Source organism: Bos javanicus, chromosome 27 (genome assembly GCF_032452875.1).
Source record: "Bos javanicus breed banteng chromosome 27, ARS-OSU_banteng_1.0, whole genome shotgun sequence".
Lineage (NCBI taxonomy): Eukaryota > Metazoa > Chordata > Mammalia > Artiodactyla > Bovidae > Bos > Bos javanicus.
Window position 1 is genome coordinate 5,907,906 of NC_083894.1, and position 19,572 is coordinate 5,927,477.

Consider the following 19,572-nt stretch of genomic DNA (forward strand, 5'->3'; position numbering starts at 1 on the left):
GTGGGCGTTCGGGGCACTGGGCAGATTCCAGATGCACGTTCCGGATGTAGTTACAGCTGCTGGTTCCGAAGGTCTAGCTCACTAAATATGACATCTGGAGAATGTTAGCCAAGGGATCGTAACCTTGGTAACCTGGCTTAGAGATATCAAATTAATCTGAGCTGTGCAAAACCTCAAAATAGTAACCTGCTGAAGTGGTGATCTTTAACCCAACAAAATGGATTCTCTGGGAGTAAAGGAGCTGAAGAGAAGGAAAAGACATGCAACTCCGTGTCCCACCCCTCCTTTTAAATACTTGTTTTTTTCTTTTTCTGATGGCATTTTTAAAAATTTTACATATATATATTAATATAAATTTAATATAAATTTTACATGTATGTATATTTGACCACGCTGTGTGGCATGTGGGACCCTAGCCCCCAACCAGGGACTGAGCCTGCACCCACTGCACTGGAGGTGAAGAGTCCTAACCTCCAGGCCACCAGTGTGCACGCCTGCTCAGGGGTGTCTGCCTCTGCAACCCCGTGGACTGTAGCCCACCAGCCTTCTCTGTCCATGGGATTCTCCGGCGAGAATACTGGAGTTGGGTGCTGTTTCCTTCCAGGAAGTCTTCCCCACCACTGGGTGGAACCCACGTCTCTTACACCTCCTGCATTGGTGGGGGGATTCTTTACCACTCATGCCACCAAGGGAACTCCCTAAATGCTTTCCTCACTGAGCAGCCACTGTGCCAGGGGACTGTTTCTGCCTAATGTGATGACTCCCTCCTGCCCCCACCCTCTTCTCAGACAGTTAGAGATCCAAGCGCATCTCCATCATTCTGTCTCTCTGCCCAGTTTGGAAATATGACTCACTTCTGCCCAGTCAGACGCAAAGGGAAGTCTTGCTGGGAGATTTCTGGAAAGAGCCTCCTGTCACTGGAGACATCCCTGGGAAGACAGCCCCTCCTGCTCCTCTGAGCTCTGTTACAGCTGGACATGCCTCCCGGAAGGGACCGCGTGGGCCAAGGACCCTCCAGAGAGCGGCCCCGGAGAGGGCGGGGAAGGGCCTGCAGACCGCATGGCTTCTCCCCCAACCTCAGTGCGGGTGGGAGCAGTCATCTGCAAGTTGCTAAGGTGCCAGGACGTGCACACGTGGAGACGCACATGTGTGTCCACAAAGCGTGCGTCCACTTTACACGTGGGTGGTTTTCCCAGCAGGTTTTTCCCAGTCTTCTCTGGAGGAGCAGCGCTGTCCTCTCTTGTCGCAAGAAATGTATTGCTTCTCCTGTCCTTAAATCGGCTCAACTCTTCTCTGTTTGGTTTCAAAGTGACCGCTCTCCAAATAAATACTTACGAATATGAATTATTGGATATTAGCAGTTTAAAAAAAAAAAAAGACGTTAAAACAAGCATTATTCAGATGGAAAGGAATTGAGTGACAGATGAAGCCACAACTCAGAGTCAGTGAGGCATTATTACAGCCTCTTAGAAAATAAAGCTGGAGGCATTTCACATAGATTTTGGCACATGCCTTTGTGGCTTTTGGATATGCGTTGGGATTTAGTGAACGTATCAGTGGTGAGTCAGGATAACATACAATAGCTGTGAATTGGGCAGGCTGGTGTGTAGGGGGGTTCTCAATCTGGCCTTCCTTATCAGTGAATTTCAGTTTTTCAAAAACTTTTCTAAAGATAGGCTGTTTTATTTTTCTGCAGAAATGTCTTCTGCTTTCTACTTCTGAATAAATCCACTATTTGTAATCTAATTCTGTTCATTTTTTTTTGAAAAGCACCAAAGGGAATTCCCTGGCGGTCCAGTGGTTAGGACACGGTGCTTTCGCTGCCAAGGGCCTGGGTTCCATTCCTGGCCGGGGCACTGAGATCCCACAAGCCTCTCGATGCAGCCAAAATAAATAAAAATGTGAAAAGGCACCACATCTCTCTCAGCATCGATCAGATTGGGGCTTTTTGCTTTGTTTCCGGTATTTTTTATTTTTTTTTTTTTACTGTGTCTCTCCAGCTCACTGGGTGATGTTTTTTAGCACAGAGTTGGGACAACAGATAGCAAACTAGAAATCCGAACCCAGGCTTCGGCTACAGTGTGAGCCCTGAGGTTCAGGGCCAGGGGGGACAGTGTGTGTCTTTGTCTCAGAGTAAAAGCCCTAGCCCAGACATCCCATGAGGTTGCTTTGCCCCCTGCCAAATTTACCCGTTGTTTCCCAAAGGCCAGGCTTTTTGAGTTTAGGATATGTTGAGAGTATATGGTGAAAGAACTCTGCCCTTCACAGGAGCTGAGGCATCTAAGCAAGTTTCTTTCTCAGGCTGCCCGCAAGGGCTGGGATCTGAAGCGGTCCTTACCTGCCTGCGGGTGGCAGCGGGGCTGAAAGACGGTCTCAGGCTGGCCACCCACCCTGGACACCCTTGTCCCGCGGCATGCTGTATGGGGCTCAGACGCCTCACGTCACTCTGTGGGCTGCTGTCTGTTGTCCTCTGTCTCAGAGGGGGTGCACAGACAGAGGGGCCCCAGGTGGGGCCTGTGGGAGCCCCGTGGGGCTGCCCTCCCCCGCCCTCCAGTGCATACCCTCCTCCTCTCTGGGACACTGGGGCGGCCCAGGTCCTGCCTCCTCCTCTCTGGGACACTGGGGTGGTCCGGGTCCCGCCTCCTCCTCTCTGGGACACTGGGGCGGCCCGGGTCCCACCGCCTCCTCTCTGGGACACCGGGGTAGCCCGGATCCCACCGCCTCCTCTCTGGCACACTGGGGTGGCCCGGGTCCCGCCTCCTTCCTTGCCTGGCCCCTCTTCTCCCTGGAGCCCATTCCTGAGTACAGAAGGGGTTGTGGCACTCCAGTCTAGTCTGCACAGGCTACCAAGATGGAGTTCAGCAGACTGGATGGCTCATAAAGAGCATTCTGTAGGCTGAGGTCAAGGCCGGGCGGGTTCAGGGTTAGGCGTGGCCACCTACTGGTTCATGCACGGCTGTCTTCTTACGGGGAGCTGGTATGGCAGACAGGAGGAGAGGCGAAGGGGTCCCTTTCATAAGGCTCCCCCCTCGTGACCTCATAACCCCCAAAGTCCCACCTCCCGACGTTGTCACACTGGGGTTAGGATTCCAACAAAGGAACTTAGGGGGACAGAGGCATTCCATTCTGAGGAGTGTGCTCCTTGCTATTAGGGCTCCATTGCCTCTGGTCCCCAGCACACTCACGGCCAGGAATTGGGTGGAGGCGCTGACCCCTGGCACTTTGAGCGTTTGATGCTAAGTTTGTTAGATAAAGCATCTTAAAATATCATGATTTTTGTGTGTATGTGTTTTTTAACAAATTGGGTATTGATGAATAACTCAGATGTTTTCATTTTCTCTATGCTTTTTTTTTTTCATTTTACTATAAACAGTTCATCTTTATCCAACATATGAGTATCAAAATCAATACTGATGCTTTACTGACCAATAAAACTGATCATTTTATTATTGCATTGTTTGAGAACATTTAGAAAGGTATTATATTTTTTAGGAAAAATAAAACCCTGAATATTAACAGTCTCTGTAATTCTCCTTATTAAAAAATAAATTTCACATAAGGAAAAAATATATTAAAAAGAACAATTAAGTTACAAAAAGATTCACTTAAGTAAGTTAAAGATTTCTGCCCCAGCTTTCTGCAGTGAGCCCAGCTTCAGAGCATAGATTTGATCATCAAACTAAAAGCAAAGGGATAATACTATGTAGGACACATCTCATGAGCTGCTTATTTTTAAAAAACTGGAATCTCTTATCCGTAGATTGAGCTTTTTCTGAAGACACTTAAATGATGTAGCTGCCAAGGTCGAGATAATAGAAAATTCTCAGGTCTGATTTGAAGACATTGTTCAGAATTAATGTTTTGTCCTATATGATTTGCTCACTTTTATGTTCTCTAGGGGGCTTCCTTGGTGGCTTAGATGGTAAAGAATCTGCCTGCAGTGTGGGAGACCCGGGTTTGACCTGGATTGGGAAGATCCCCTGGAGAAGGGAGTGACTACCCACTCCAGTATTCTGGCCTGGAGAATCCCATGGACAGAGGAGCCTGGTGGGCTACAGTCCATGGGGTCACAAGGAGTCAGACACAACTGAGCGAATATTCTCTATAGTCAAAATTCATGCAAATATATGATTCTGGCAGTGCCTGCATACCTAGGGGGGCTTATATTAGTAGTGATTGAAATCAATAATCTGGACAAAGATGTGAGTTATCTCTTCACTTTTAAAAAGATTTATATATTTTTTAATTAAAGGATGATTGCTTTACAGTATTTTGTTGGTTTCTGCCATACATCAACATGAATCAGCCTATCTCTTCACCTTTTTTTTTTTTTCCAGCAAGTGTTTCCACTGTTTACTTATGAGATGGTACCTAAACCCAAAACATTTAAAGAATGTTTTATTTTTAAAGTGTTTCTTTTTTATCACTACTTAAAACAAGTATATTTGTTTCATTTGACCTCCCTTTGATCTTATTAAAACAAAATCAACTAGACTATTTCCCAGATATTCAGTGTCACCTGCCCTCCCCCAACTCACCACTTTAGAACTTCCAGAAAGTACTTTTGCTAAAGTTAAGTACTGTGTTTCATATCTGCGAGCTCTTCCTCACTGGTTAGTGGATTATTTCCTACGAGTATCTCTCTGTATCGGCTTTGATCACCTTTTGGTGTTGCGTAGCTGTATTTGGACAAGTGTTTTCCTTTTAAGGAACAGAATGCTGCTATGCGTTCTTTTTTTCATGAACAACAATGTTAAAAACAGAAGTTTGTTTTTCTTCTTTCTGGCATGAGCATTCTATAACAGAAACCCTGGAATGCTTACCTGCATAGGTGTGAGCAGAGTAAGAGTGGGCGACGACATTCTACACTAACATACTGAAAGTGACGGGATGAAGGTTTCCACTTTTCCTGAGGTTGTCCATAAGCTGCAGCTTTGCTGTGTTTTCATTTCTGAGATCGTCACGCTTAAAGCTACAGTGTTAAGATACATGCCTGTGTTTACGGTTCTTCTCACATGAATCTAGTTAAGCCCCCGGATGACCTGTGAATACAGGTAAACTTTCTGGATCTCCAAGCCGTGTCCCACCAGCGTCAGTGCAGGAAGACAACAGAGGTTGTACCTTGAACCACTGGCTGCCTTGTTAACTTAGCATCACGAGCTACTGCAGACGATGAAAGAGTTCTTGTGTCCTCTCAAAAATGCGAAAATTAGTGGAGCCTCCCACAAGACATACATACTAGTCCCGACCCAGGGATCGAACCCAGGTCTCCTGCATTGCAGGCAGACGCTTTAACCTCTGAGCCACCAGGGAAGCCCACTAGTGCAAACTAAGGGGTGTCGTTTCTACCATCCTGTTAAAGAGTCAGGGAACGTCTTCCCAGTCTTGGCACAATTCTTCCCAAGACTTACTCTCTTCTGAATGTTGATCTCTGGAGTGACATCTTGGTAAATGCATACAAACCCCTCTCAGATCCCCAAAGGAGCCCCTTTCTGTCCCCTCCTTTGCGTGTTTGTCCCCTAGACCACCCTGTCCCGCCTCGCCTGCCAAACTCCTCATCCTCCAAGTCTTACCTGGGCCACATTTTCCTTCAAGATTTCCTGACCACTTTCCCCCTTCAGGCTGCCAGTTTTGTCTCCTTTGTATTCTTGACTACACATAAATCTGATGATACCTGTAGTTTGACTGGATTATAATTTTACATCTAAATGCTTTTCACCCTCTTTACAGCAGGAATCATTCTTATATCCCTAGTGTCTGGTTTTGTGCTTGATAAATTAGTCTGACCAACCTAGATAGCATATTCAAAAGCAGAGACATTACTTTGCCAACAAAGGTCCATCTAGTCAAGGCTATGGTTTTTCCTGTGGTCATGTATGGATGTGAGAGTTGGACTGTGAAGAAGGCTGAGCGCCGAAGAATTGATGCTTTTGAAGTGTGGTGTTGGAGAAGACTGTTGAGAGTCCCTTGGACTGCAAGGAGATCCAACCAGTCCATTCTGAAGGAGATCAGCCCTGGCATTTCTTTGGAAGGAATGATGCTAAAGCTGAAACTCCAGTACTTTGGCCACCTCATGCAAAGAGTTGACTCATTGGAAAAGACTCTGATGCTGGGAGGGATTGGGGGCAGGAGGAGAAGGGGACGACAGAGGATGAGATGGCTGGATGGCATCACTGACTCGATGGACAAGAGTCTGAGTGAACTCCAGGAGTTGGTGATGGACAGGGAGGCCTGGCGTGCTGCGATTCATGGGGTCGCAAAGAGTCAGACACGACTGAGCGACTGATCTGATCTGATCTGATTTAGTGTCTGATGACCAAAAGAATATTGGTATCTGCATTCTTTATAGCATAGGATGATTCTGTTTCTATTAATTATTCAAGGATTTCTTCCTCTTTTCATCACTTTATATTCAAAATTGACCTTAGAGGACAAACTTGACATTGGAAATTAAAACACTGAAGTAGAAGATCTAATGAGACAGGTGCTTCTTGGGTATTCACAGCCTTTGTCAAAACTCTGTTCCTAGACATTTAAAACAAACGTGTAGTAGTTGTGACAGACAAAATGTACTGAAATTCAGAAAATGGTTTTATTCAGACCAATATAATGTGGAGGTCATTCTTTGATGGGGAGCGCTTGGGGGAAGGAGAAGCCCTGGGGTTTCACAGAGCCGGTGAAGCAGGGTGGCATTGAGGGTCTTTGGGCAAGAAGATGTGAGCGCAGGCCGTCTGGGTCTGAGTTGGTGGAGCGAGAAAGGTGGTGTGGGTGACGGAGAGCAGTGGTCCTTCGGAGTTAGCCTTTTCTTCAAACACGAGGGTGGCGGCTTTCCAACCAGTGCAGTTTCACAGGTGCACAGAGCTCAGGTTCCATTTTCTCAGTCCCAGAGGAAAGGACGTGGTTCCTCAGCAAACAACTCAGACATGATGGTAAACCTTCTGCGTGAGGCAAAGCTGAGTCTCATAGCCTCTGGGGAATTCTTGCTGATGCTGGTTCATCTGCCATTGGCAAAGATTGGTTGTTTTCGGGCCCTGAAGATTGGGCATTGTAAAAGAGGTATTCCTAAAGTGAAAAGGAGCAAACAATTGACTTAGACAGTTGAACTGTATGAAGACTCGGGAGCTGAGCCTTCAGAACCCCATGAAGGAGCAGCTCTTAGTTTTGCAGGACAGCTTCTCAAGTGTCCTGAGGGTCTCCATCGAGGTTGCCCACAGGCATGGCCACCTCTCACACAGAGGCATGTGCCAGACGCTCCCGGGGCCTGTGCAGAGAGGACCCTGCCCACCTGGGCTCATGTTGGGCAGCAGTGCCCATGGCTCCATTAGAGCCAGGGAGAAAGGCGCCTGCAAGGTCACCAGAGGCCAGACCGGGGTCCTGGCCACCTGGCGCTGGCTCCTGGTGGTGCCGAGACTTTAGTTTGGGGGACTGTAGGCAGATGCTGAAGAAAACCGGAAACACTGGAGATTCAGTAAGGACTGGCAGTTTGGGCAAGGCAGTAGGACTTGGGCCAGGGTGCAGATAGGGATGCAAACTGGTTTTTACCTAGAGGAAAAGGAAGTCTAGTAAGAGTCTACCAGACAAAGCAGAGTTTTCGCATCCACCAGTTTCCTGCAGTGTCCACAGAGGTGCAGAGTCACTCAGTGAACATGGCTAAAATTCAAAGTCCTGGAATGGTGTTCGGTAAACACTGCAGAGTTTCCCATAGAAACGGAATTTTTTTCTGTAGTCCCTCCCCCAGTAATCAAAGAAAGATTATTTATGATCACAGAATAAGGCTGGTCTCATTAGCTGTGTTTAGATAGGTGCAGCAAGAATGGTAATTTACCACCTAGGCCTTAGGTTTGATTTTCGGGAAGTTTTCATAAGGGATCGTAGATTGTAACATTTAAAAGCCTCTTGGGGTAAGGAAGCCAAGCCAAGAGCCTGCTGTCAGATTTCACCTGCAGTGCCTATAAATTTGGGTGAATTCCTTTCTTCTGAGGTCCCCACCGTCTTGTAGTTCTTGGGCCTGCTCAGAGTCACCTCCCTCACTCCGGGAACACTGTAAGCCAGGGACCAGGCTCGTCATAAATAAGTTACAAGGATATATTGCACAGCACAGGGAATATAGCTAGTATTTTACAGTAACTTTAAGTGGAGTATAATCTATAAAATTTTTGAATCATTATTTTATAACTTGAAACTAACATAATATTGTAGATCAACTATACTCCAATTTAAAAAAGGAAACAGTAAGGAAATCCCTTCCCAAAATTTTTCTTTAAGTAGTTTTTCTTTTTTGGCACTGTTTAAAATACTGGGAGTTCAATTTCCATAATATTTTGGAATTTTAGGAATATTTGGTTTGTAGGCACTTTATTTCTAAGCCAACAGCTTCTTGAGGAGATTTTAAAATCTCAATTGGTAACACCATCTCAAGACGCTTTTCTCAGGATGAGAATGGCCTTTCTGGATTATAGGCATGGATGCACATAGACACACACACACACAGAACACACACAGAGCTTATAATTTCAATTTTAAAATTTTACTCATAGCTAAAAATTTCTCTCATGGCATAAACACGGAAATCCAAAATTTAGGCCAGATACCTACTCCCTGGTGGCATGAAATTGTTAATAGTTTTTGAACTGAAAGTAGAAAAACAAGCAGAAAAAACTCTGTTGTCTGTCAGGGAACAAAGATCTCTGTGGACCATCAACTGATTTGCAGAGATCACCAAGTGGTCAGACCGTGAAACCAAAAGAAACGGGCACCAGAGTGAACGCTCAGAAAGCAGTAAACATCAGACCCTTACCGTGGTATTGCTGGACCAGAGCCCGGACTCCAGGACGTGATCTGCTCCCGATGCTGGGACCCTGAGTCCCCACTCAGAAGGGTCCCGAAGATGCCCTCAGCCAGGGTTACCTGGGCGGGGAAGTGGGGCCAGTTCCACGTGAGGCCCAGCCCCAGATCTCTGAAAACAAACGCACGAGACGGTTGAGCCCATTCTTCTCAGACTGATGTTACTGGAGCGTGGGGAGCCTTGCAGAGAAAAGGCGGGGCCTGGGGCTCCCGAGGCAGGTGAGCAAGGGGGTCATCAGTGCATCTGGTGGGAACCCCAGGAGGCAGGAGGGGGGCTTTTCCGCCACGGAGGAAGGGCGCCAGCTGCCGGCTGCCGTCCTGTCTCAGAGCAGTGGAGGGGAGCATGGGCCCTTCCGCTGCGCTTTCCCAAGAACCCGAAAGGGTGGGAAGAGTTCTTACCCAGCTTTCTAGATTCCAGGGCACAGGGATCAGGTCACATTCAAGTTTGTTTTGGAGAATCAACTTTTCATAGAATGGGAATGCATCTTACAGGACAGGGAGATCCAGGTCTCAGTCTTGAAGGACTGTTTCATTTTTCAACACTGACTGTAGGTGATTCGAATAGAGGTTAGCCTGTCTTTTTTTTTTTTTTGTCTTTTCCAATAACGTTAAATAAGATTTTCCTATCCTCATTAGCTTTGTGCACTGTGGCTGTCACCCTACGTGTAGCTTCACAGCCAGGGTGGAGCAGGGCCAGGCCACCATCATTAAGAGAGAAGAAAGCGACTGAACTTTCTCCCTGTTTTTATTACTTTCGTTGAAAGGTGACATGTAGCAAAGGTTACATAGATAAATGACCAAGTTAGGAAATGTATTCTCATGAAATCACATACTGTGAAGGTTATGTTTACAAAACTGCTCGAATTAATATCTGCTTTCAGCGAAGTAATTAATCACTTAGCCCTGTAGGAGTACTTCATTGTCTGGTTTCTTAGATGAGACACATGAGGTAAGGAAAGGCCAAGTGGCCGTCAGATACGAAGTCACTAACAAGTGAGCTACAAAAATATGTACTGAATTGCAGTCTTCTTCTGGGTCTCCTAGCATCTGATTGTATCTTTTTTGCTTCATATATTCTTTCTGTATAATTGCCTGGTAGAAGGTATTTTCCGGCAGTGATAGCATTCTAAGAGGAGGAAAAGAACCTTGACTTCTGTGCACAGAGCTTTTATTCTGCTCGGCAGAGCATGCCGAATGCTTGCTGCGCTTCAAGTACTGTAAGGGGCAAATTGATAATTGGCCCTCTAAGTGGTTTTTACAGTGGTGGTTATATGCCTTGCCAGTTCACAGAATGTTCACCTGAATAACAGTTAAAACTTTGTCTTATGAAGATTTTCAAATAGAAGAAAAGTGAAAGAATTGTCCATGCGTTCCCACACCAAATTTGTGTTTGCTCCCCCACAGCATAGTAGAGCCATTTTACTGATATGAGGTTGTGGTGAAGGAAAGTACAGGGCCCAAAAAGAACGTGCTTGGAAGACCCTAGCTCCCCAAAAACCCTTCAGAGAAGGGTTTTTAATAACCCCTAGGTCCCACCTCACCCCGTCCCCTGGTAAGTACTTCTTCTTTCTCTTTTTTTAAACGCCAAAAACATTTTGTAGTAGAGTATGGCCGATCAGCAGCATTGTGATAGTTTGAGGTGAACAGCAAAGGCTCAGCCAGACACACACATGTATCCATTCTCCCCCAAACCCCTCTCCCATCCAGGCTGCCAGGTAACATCGGGCAGAGTTCCCTGCCCTGTACAGGCTCCTTGTTGGTTATCCATGTTAAATACAGCAGAGTGTGCCTGACCTTCCCCAAGTCCCGAACTATTCCTTCCTGCCCCAGAAACCATAAGTTCATTTTCTACGTCTGTGAGTCTCCTTCTGTTTTATAAGTTCAGTTCTATAGTTTCTTTTTAGATTCCACCTATAAGTGATGTGGTATGGACATTTCTCCTTCTCTCTCTGACTTACTTCACTCAATATGACACGCTCTAGGTCCATCCAGGTTGCTGCAAATGGCATGACTTCATTCTTTTTTAATGAATGAATAAGATTCCATTGTTTATGTATGTACCACATCCTTATCCATTCCTCTGTCTGTGGACATTTAGGTTGCTTCCATGCCCTGGCTATTGTAAACAGTGCTCCAGTGAACATCGGGTTGCATGTTATCTTTTCGCTGCAAGCCCCCAGTAACTTCTGGTCTACTCTATCTCTACAAGCTTACCTTTACTAGAAATTTTGTAAATAGAATTATATAGTATGCATCCTTTTATATCTAGCTTTTTTTCTCTTAGCATGTTTTCAAGAGTCATCCATGTTGTATATATGAGAACTTCATTTGTTTTTATGGATGAATAATATTCCATTGTATGTATATTCCAAATTTTGTCTATCCTTTTATCTACCGATGGACATGGGTTGTTTTCACCTTTTGGCTCTGGTGAAAATTCACATACAAGTATATGAGTCCTTGTTTTTCGATTCATTTTGATGTTTGCCAGGAGTAAGTCTGCTTGCCCTCTGGTAATTCTCTGTTTAACTTTCTGAGGAGCCACCAGATGTTTCCCACTGCGGCCGCATCATTTTATATTCCAGCACAAACCCTCATCAACACTTGCTGTTTTGGGGGAGTTTTATTGTTGTTGTTGTTATTATAACCATCCTAGTAGCTATAACCCAGGGACGGCAGGGCCTGGTGGTGCCGTCTATGGGGTTGCACAGAGTCGGACACGACTGAAGCGACTTAGCAGCAGCAGCCGTAGCTATAAAGTGGTATCTCATTAGGTCTGGTATCTCATTTGAATTTCCCAAATGACTAGTGGTTTAGAGCATATTTTCATGTGCTACGGGCCATTTGCTTATCTTCTTTGCAAAAATGTCTATTCAAGTTATTTGCCCATGTTTAAAATGAGTTGTCCTTTTTTTGTTGAGTTGTAGAAGTTCTTATATATTCTGGATGTTAAACCCTTGTCAAATGTATGATTAGCACATATTTTCTCCCATTTTTGGGGTTATCTTTTCACTGTCTTTATAGTGTTTTCTGATGCCAAAAAAAGTTGTTAATTTTGATGAAGTCCAATTTATTTAATATTTAATATCTTTTTTGCCTGTGCTTTTGATGCCATAATTTAAGGAACCAGTGTCATGAATATTTTTCCCTGTGTTTTCTTCCAAGAGTTTTATAGCTTCTGCTCTCAAATTAGATTCATTTTGAGTTAATTTTTTTCTACAGTGTAAGGTAAAGATCCAGTTTATTTCATATGTGGTTATCCAGTTCTCTCAGCATCATTTGTTGAAGAGACTATCCATGAACAATCTTGGCAACCTTGTCAAAAATAGTTGACCATAGATGTGAGGGTTTATTTCCAGACTTTCAATTCTGTATTCACATCTATCCCTGTGCAGTAGTATACAATTTGAGTACTGTAATTTTGTAATAAATTTTGAAATCAGGAAGTGTGAGATCTCCATTTTGTGGTTCTTTTTCAAGATTGTTTTGGCTATTTGTGTTTCCTTGGAATTCCATATGGATTTTAGGATGGATTTTTCCATTTCTACAAAAATTGCCATTGGAATTTTGGTAGAGATTGCATTGAATCTGCTGTGGCAAGTATTGTCATCAATAATATTAAGTCTTCCAATTCATGAACACAGACTGTCTTTCCATTTATTTAGGTCATCTTTGATTTCTTCTAGCAATTAAAAAAATTTTCAGTGTACAAAGCTTGCTTCATCTTTGTTAAATTTATTCCTAAGTATTTTATTATTTTTGGTGCTAATAAATGGAATTGGTTTCTTAGTTTCCTTTTCTGATTGTTCATTACTAAGGTATAGAAATACAAATAAGTTTTGTGCTTTTTTTGTTTCCTGCCACTTTGCTAAATTCATTTGTCCTAACATTTATTTATGGTTTCTTCATAGAGTTTTCTGCCTGTAAGATCTTCTCATCTGTGAAGAGAGATAGGTTGATTTCTTCCTTTACAATTTGAATTTCTTTTTCTTGCATAATTTCCTGAAAAGAACAGTAGCTTAGTTTTGGATATGTCACATCTGAGATCCTTACTAGACCTCCAGATGGAGATGTCAGATAGGAGGAGAGTCTGAGTCTTGGCATCACAGAATGGGTCTCAGCTAGAAATGTGAAGTTGGGATTGTAGGCGTTTTTGCTCCTGCAGAAAGCCCTGAGGTCATGTGAGGGCTCCCGGGAGTGAGTGCAGGTAAGAAAGAGAAGCAGCCTGAGGTGCAGTCACAGAGAAGGAGCCCGGTGATCAGAAGTCAGGAGAGCTTCCTCTGCCTGCCCCTCTTCACGCCTTCATTCTAGGAATGAGCACTTCTCACTGATGACGTCCTACAGGCTGCTTCTGGATGGGTCCCCAGAAGAAACTAAATGCTTTGGAATGACCTCCGCGGGGTTTTACTTGGGGTTGGCCATGTCACTGGCTCTGTGTAGTCGTCATTCTAGGATGACACTGAAGCCAGAATCTTACTCCTGCATAAAGGTCTTGTCTCCAGACTCAGACCAGGGAGCCATGCTCATGTTCCACTTGTATCCAGGACAGAGGAGAGCTGACAAAGGATGTTCTGAAGGGAAACTAAAAACACAGGATCTTGGCTGTCCATTGTTGGCTAGCTCATGTGCCGTTTCTGAGGTCTTCCTCCGAGTATGCTTTTCATTCACCTTGTCTCTTCCTTCACTGTCTCTCAGTAGCCCCGTGTGGCACAGAGGCCCTTGCGTCCCCATGTGTCCCCCTGGGTCCTTTGGGCACCTTTGGTTCCTTCTCATTCATTCATAGGACCATTCAAGGCACTGCTTTGTGTGCCATGATGGTTTCGAGGTTATACTGAGCAGCTGATTCCATTTGAGGCACATCACATGACCTGAAAGAGTGTAAGAATAGGGTGCATTCCTGTTTGTGTTTTAAATAAAGAGAACATTTAGGGGGACTTCCTGGTGGTCCAGTGGTTAAGAATCTGCCTTCCTCTGTATAATAGGCTCCAGTTTCATCCACCTCATTAGAACTGATTCAAATGTATTCTTTTTAATGGCTGAGTAATACTCCATTGTGTATATGTACCACAGCTTTCTTATCCATTCATCTGCCGATGGACATCTAGGTTGCTTCCATGTCCTGGCTATTGTAAACAGTGCTGCGATGAACATTGGGGTACACGTGTCTCTTTCAATTCTGGTTTCCTCAGTGTGTATGCCCAGCAGTGGGATTGCTGGATCATAAGGCAGTTCTATTTCCAGGTATGGAATTTAGAAAGATGGTAACAATAACCCTGTATACGAGACAGCAAAAGAGACACTGATGTATAGAACAGTCTTTTGGACTCTGTGGGAGAGGGAGAGGGTGGGATGATTTGGGAGAATGGCATTGAAATATGTATAATATCATATATGAAACAAGTCGCTAGTCCAGGTTTGATACATGATACTGGATGCTTGGGGCTGGTGCACTGGAATGACCCAGAGGGATGGTATGGGGAGGGAGGAGGGAGGAGGGTTCAGGATGGGGAACACATGTATACCTGTGGCAGATTCATTTTGATATATGGTAAAACCAATACGATATTGTAAAGTTAAATTAAAAAAAAAAAAAAGAATCTGCCTTCCAATTCAGGAAATGTAGGTTTGATCCCTGGTTGGTGAACTACGATCCCACATGATGTAGGGCAACTAAGCCTGTGTACCACAATGAACACCCAGCACAGACAAAAGTAAATAAAGGTATTTTTTTTAATAAAAGAACATTTGCCCTAATATATATCGAATTATAAAACAATAGTCATTTCTAGTTGGTGGAACTACAGGGAAATTTATATGTCTAATTATATATTTCTGAAACATTTAATTCTTCCTAGCATGCATAAGTAAAAAGTACTCTTAAATTTTTATTTTTAAAAATTTGCAGTTCCAATTAATAGGAGATGCCAATACACAAATAAGCAGTTCCATTATCTGTGCTCTTGTGTGGAAGGGATGAAAGAATCTGCTTGAGGCAGGTGGCAGAAGCTTGACCATTATTGTGTACTTACATCTGAGACCAAGAATATGGTTGCCTAGAAGCCTCAGGAAAAATGGTTTCTAAGCCTGCAAGAAAAACGTCTCTCTTACGCTCTGCTTCCTTGGGAGCATGTTAACAGTTTGGCACTTGTGGAGGCCCACTAGGCAACTGGTAGAATGAATTTCTGGAGGGAAACTGTTTTTTCTCTTCTACCTCATGTCCTGGATTATTTTGGATTGGTTTGGGGATAGTATCTGAGTTTCTATCTTTTGGGCTACTTTTTTTTTTTCCAGGAATATACAGTTTTTTTCCTTTGATATATGCTTAAATGTTTACTTTTAAGTGATGTAACTTTTCAGAAAACAAAGTTTATTTCTGTGGGAAAAATACTTTTTATATTTTTGACTGTTTTTTGTTCCTTCTCTTTTGACATCCCTAGCCAACAAGAACATTAGTCATGACAAGCATGCCATCTGAGTAAGTACTCGTTGTTTTGATAACTTTCTCCTCGATATAAAGTTTGGACTTTTCGTTCATAAACTGTGCTGGGTGCTTGGGCAGCCCTCACGTCTGTGCTGTGTCCATGTTGATCTCTGTAATTAACACTGGAGTCAGAAGAGCACTGGAAATAAGAGAGGTGGTGAAAAGGCTGTAAACAGTTCAGCACCGAAGACCTTTGAGTGGTTTGGACGGCATTTAGAGGCGTTTTAGTATTTGCCGTTCCTCTTGCTCGTCTTGTGCTGCACGGCTCTGCGAGTCCACCACCCCCACCCCGTGAAGGCCCTGTAAGTGGAGCCTCGCTGGTGGAACCGCTTCCCTTAAAGATCTTAAAGAAATGCTTTAGTGGGACGCTTTCTACCACCGTGGTAAAAAAGCTGTCTGCACATCTGGTGGAAGCATTCACAGCTCCCTAGCGCACTCTTATCATCTCCCTTAAACATTAGCACAATGTTGCACATCCAAAAAAAATACCGTGCCTTATTCTTTGCAACAGATTTTTTAATTTTTATTTAAAGAGGAAAAAAACTTTTTTTAAATAGCAGAAGTTTTAGGGCTTTAAGATATCCATCAAAACACTGGGACATCTCAGGGAAAAATAGGCTGCAGAAAGAGTGCATGCTTCCAAGACTCTGGGTGGCGGGATCCTGTCCCACCTGTGGCATGAAGTTAAAAGGTCGTTCAAAACCCACATGTTATCTAGTGGAAAAGGAACACGCTCACAAGTTCTGTTTATGTCTTGTGAAATACATTGGTCATCCTAAATAGTTTAGTACAGAAACGAATAATTGAATATTGGTCTAACATTTTTAAAAGTCTGTATTTTTGCCCAAATTTAAAAAACAAAAAAAACACTGATAGCCATTTTCTCAATCGAAGGTTTGAAAATCAAACTCTTCATTTAGGCCATTTTGAATCTCTTTTTGATTCATTCCTGCCCCACAAATACTTGTTGTCAGAAGTTAAGAACAAGACTTATATGTTCTAAGGTTATATTGATTAGCCGTGTTTTGCAAAGATTCTTGTTATTGATTAGCACATCCAGTGAAGAGCTAGAAGCTCCCAGACTTGGAATGACAAAATCATAGATATGCAGGAACAGGTTTCTAGAGAGCATCTGGCTTAGAGGTTTTCACTTCTTTTTGCTATTGTTTTATTTGCATTTTGTACCCCTCCCCCAATTTAAATATTTTCAGCAACTCCAATAAGCACATATCCTCTGGTTAAAGTGATGTGTCCGGTCCTGACTCATCCATCTGCTATACCCTGGGGATCCCTGGAAAATTCTCACCAGGATAGAGGTCAGGCCTTGTATTTGACAAGTGAAGAAATAGGTCTTGTGATCGGCAAAGCCCAGATCATCATAACTGAGAAATGCCATAATATAAGCAGGAGATAGTTGGAGACGATGTGCGTAATCATGGACAAAACTACCTCCTTCCTTTTGGAATGTAATTTTTGGAGACGAGAAGTTTCTTAACTCACTGTGCACGTCATGGTGTGGCTCAGAAAGCCTACATGGTGTTCATGTTTTGGCAGGGATTTCCCAAAGCTGCTGGCAGAGAGGGGGAAAAGCAACATGTCCGAGTTAAAGGCATGATAGGAAGGTGATTGTAAAAGGAAGAAAGGGAATATGAAGAGTGATTTGGAAAGTTAGGGAAGAGAAATATTTAAAGAGAAAAAAGGGTACTTAAGGCATTAATGGAATGACAAATCAGAAGATAAACAGTGATGAGCTTTGTGAAATTTGCCCTGAAGTTTTAATAAACAGGACCTATAAAATTATATGTTTGACTCTTGATAAATGTTTCATTTTTAAAATAAAATAAGTGAGGATCTTGGTTCTGACAGTGCAAAAACTAGGTCCGACAGGACTCAAAAGTACACATGACCGGGTCTGGGTGTGGAGGAGGCCTGGTGCAGGGAACTGGCAGGCCCCGCCGAGCACCTGGGGAAACCGTGTTTAGCTTTGGGGCCGCTGTTTCTTAGCCACTAAAACAGACAGTTGGAGTTGAGATCTGAAATTTATTTCCCCCAGATTTCAAGTTATGGATTGCAGGGAAACAAGCAGCATAGAAGAAGTCAGTGTACATTTTTTCCTAGTTTTTTTTACATTTTAGTTCATTGTAATCCCCTTGATGTTTATGCACAGAAAAAAACAACCGTGTGTTGATTTTTCTCGCCGCTTCACAGAAAGTACAGCGTGGTGATCCAGGTCGTGAACAGACTGAAGGGCTTCTCGCTGGCGCAGGAGGTGTGCGGCAGCACCACGCACGTGCTGGCCGGGAAGCCTCGCCGCACCCTGAGCGTGCTGCTGGGCATAGCGCGCGGCTGCTGGATCCTGTCCTTCGAGTGGGTAAGCCTCCGCGCCCGCACAGTGCGCATGCGCGTCCCGGTTTCTCGCTGCGGGCTGAGTGGCCGGCTGGTCCGTGTTAGTCTTGCCCTCTCTCCTCTGATGGTCCTCGCCTCCAGCTCTGATGGTCCCCAGGAGGACGAGCAGGTAGGTTTCCAGGTAAAGAGCTCATGGCCACGAGCAGATGTAAGATTAGAGCAGACTTGGAAGGAGAACGCCCAGTGCACGTTCTCACAGTCAAATGCTCGCTCTTCTGTGCTTGACCAAGAATTAATGTGACCTATGTTAGCGATGGTTTAAAAAGCCAAAGGAATTCCGTGATTGTTTTCACAGATGGGTCTACTTACTGAGAGACATGTTCGTTTAATCCCGTTTGGATATGTTATTATCTATGCATGTCTGTCTATAACATTACTTGCCCTTATTTCTGTGTATTAAATGCAGAGTTTGGGGTTTTTTTTTTTAAGTCATTTTTTTCCCCATTATTCTTGAAGTTGAAATTGTTTCTTACTCTTTCTATTTTTACTTTGACCCACAACCCGTGGTCACTCCAAAGCATTACTGTCTGATGAGGGTAGCATCGTTTGTTACTTGCGTCAATATTTCACATCTGCTACGTACCCAGCCTCCCTTCTCCTCCCCCAAGCATGTGTTATACTGCTGTTGTTGTTTAGTCACTAAGTCCTGCCAATTCTTTTGTGACCTCGTGGACTGTAGCCCGCCAGGCTTCTCTATCCATGGAACTTCCCAGGCAAGAGTACCAGAGTGGGTTGCTGTTTTCTTCTCCAGGAGACCTTTCCAACCCAGGGATCAAACCTGCATCTCCTACATTGCAGGCAGATTCTTTGCCACTGAGCCACCTGGGAATGCTCTGTTAATTTAAGCCGGTAGAATTATAATATGCAAATAAACAGCAGATATATTTCCAACTTCAGCTCTGGTCTTTTTCCCTTGTTATGATTTAACCTGCATCTCTCTCTGGTGTGTGAGGTTTAAGATATTAGTGGTTGGAGTCATGAAGTGGAAAAGGCTGGAATTCCCCCCACAAAGTCCTGTTTGTCTAGGCAACAATTAGGAATTGCCTTACTTAATTATATACAAGTACTGGTCCACATTTCTTTGTATGCAATGTCATTAATAGCTCCAGCCTCTGTGAATGAATATCCTGTTTGCTTTCTCTCCAATTCACAGTGTCTCTGTTTATCAGTCACCTCTTCCTTCCCTCATGTGTCAGAGGAAGACATTATCTTTTATGAGGCCAGGCAGCTGCGCTCTGTTCTATACCAGCTTGTCCTCCTGGAACGCAGAGCCAGCGGAGGGTGCGGGCATGAGGGCTCGCCCTCCCTGCTGCCAGGCACAGGGAGCCCTGCCTGGGTGCCCCCATTTCTGCCCCAAATCCTGCCAGGGTTCCACCACTAATCACATGTAGAAACGCAGCCAGGTGTGCATTTAACATCAGGCCACTGTGTGTGAAATTAACCTCTCTCTGTGGGATTAACTGCTATCCATGAGCAAGGCGGGAAGTGAAACATGTTATCTGATAAACTTCCTGTGCTCAGACAGGACTGCCTGCCTGGACCTTCCTGCCCAAGGGGAGGAGCCTTGCCCACGGTGACTTAGTGAGCAGACTAAGTGTAAGTGCAATAATAAGCCAAGAAAAGGAAATAAAAGGCATTTAGGTTATAGAGGGGAAAAGAGGGAGCCATCTCTGTTCTCAGACTACATGAGAGTCTGTGTAGACAACTGCAACAAATCCACCAGAAAGCTCTCAGGATTAATAAGTGAGTTCAGCAAATTGTTGGCAAACAAGGATTCTGTAGTACAAGGTCAATACGAAGATGGTGGTGGTGTTTAGTTGCTCACTTGTGTCTGATTCTTT

The 19,572-nt window shown here is 44.1% G+C and overlaps 1 protein-coding gene and 1 long non-coding RNA gene across 6 annotated transcripts in view; one reads left to right on the forward strand and one right to left on the reverse strand.

The window, feature by feature from the left end:
* MCPH1 (microcephalin 1) overlaps positions 1-19,572 on the forward strand; it is a 232,250-nt gene that overhangs the window by 53,183 nt on the left and 159,495 nt on the right. For 4 of the 5 annotated variants that reach the window (XR_009733964.1, XM_061404069.1, XM_061404068.1 and 1 more), the window contains 2 exons: positions 15,282-15,319; positions 17,534-17,696. The exons of the other annotated variant lie outside the window; for it this stretch is intronic. Coding sequence is in view for 3 of the 4 variants with exons in the window: in XM_061404069.1 (XP_061260053.1) it covers positions 15,282-15,319; positions 17,534-17,696 (201 nt within the window). In the remaining variant the exon portion in view is untranslated. The remainder of the gene's footprint in view (positions 1-15,281; positions 15,320-17,533; positions 17,697-19,572) is intronic. 5 annotated transcript variants of the gene reach the window in all.
* LOC133239790 (uncharacterized) lies at positions 378-3,252 on the reverse strand. Its single transcript, XR_009733965.1, has 3 exons — positions 2,339-3,252; positions 855-1,330; positions 378-649 (listed from the first exon to the last, which is right to left on the reverse strand). It is a non-coding gene; the product is annotated as an uncharacterized LOC133239790 (long non-coding RNA).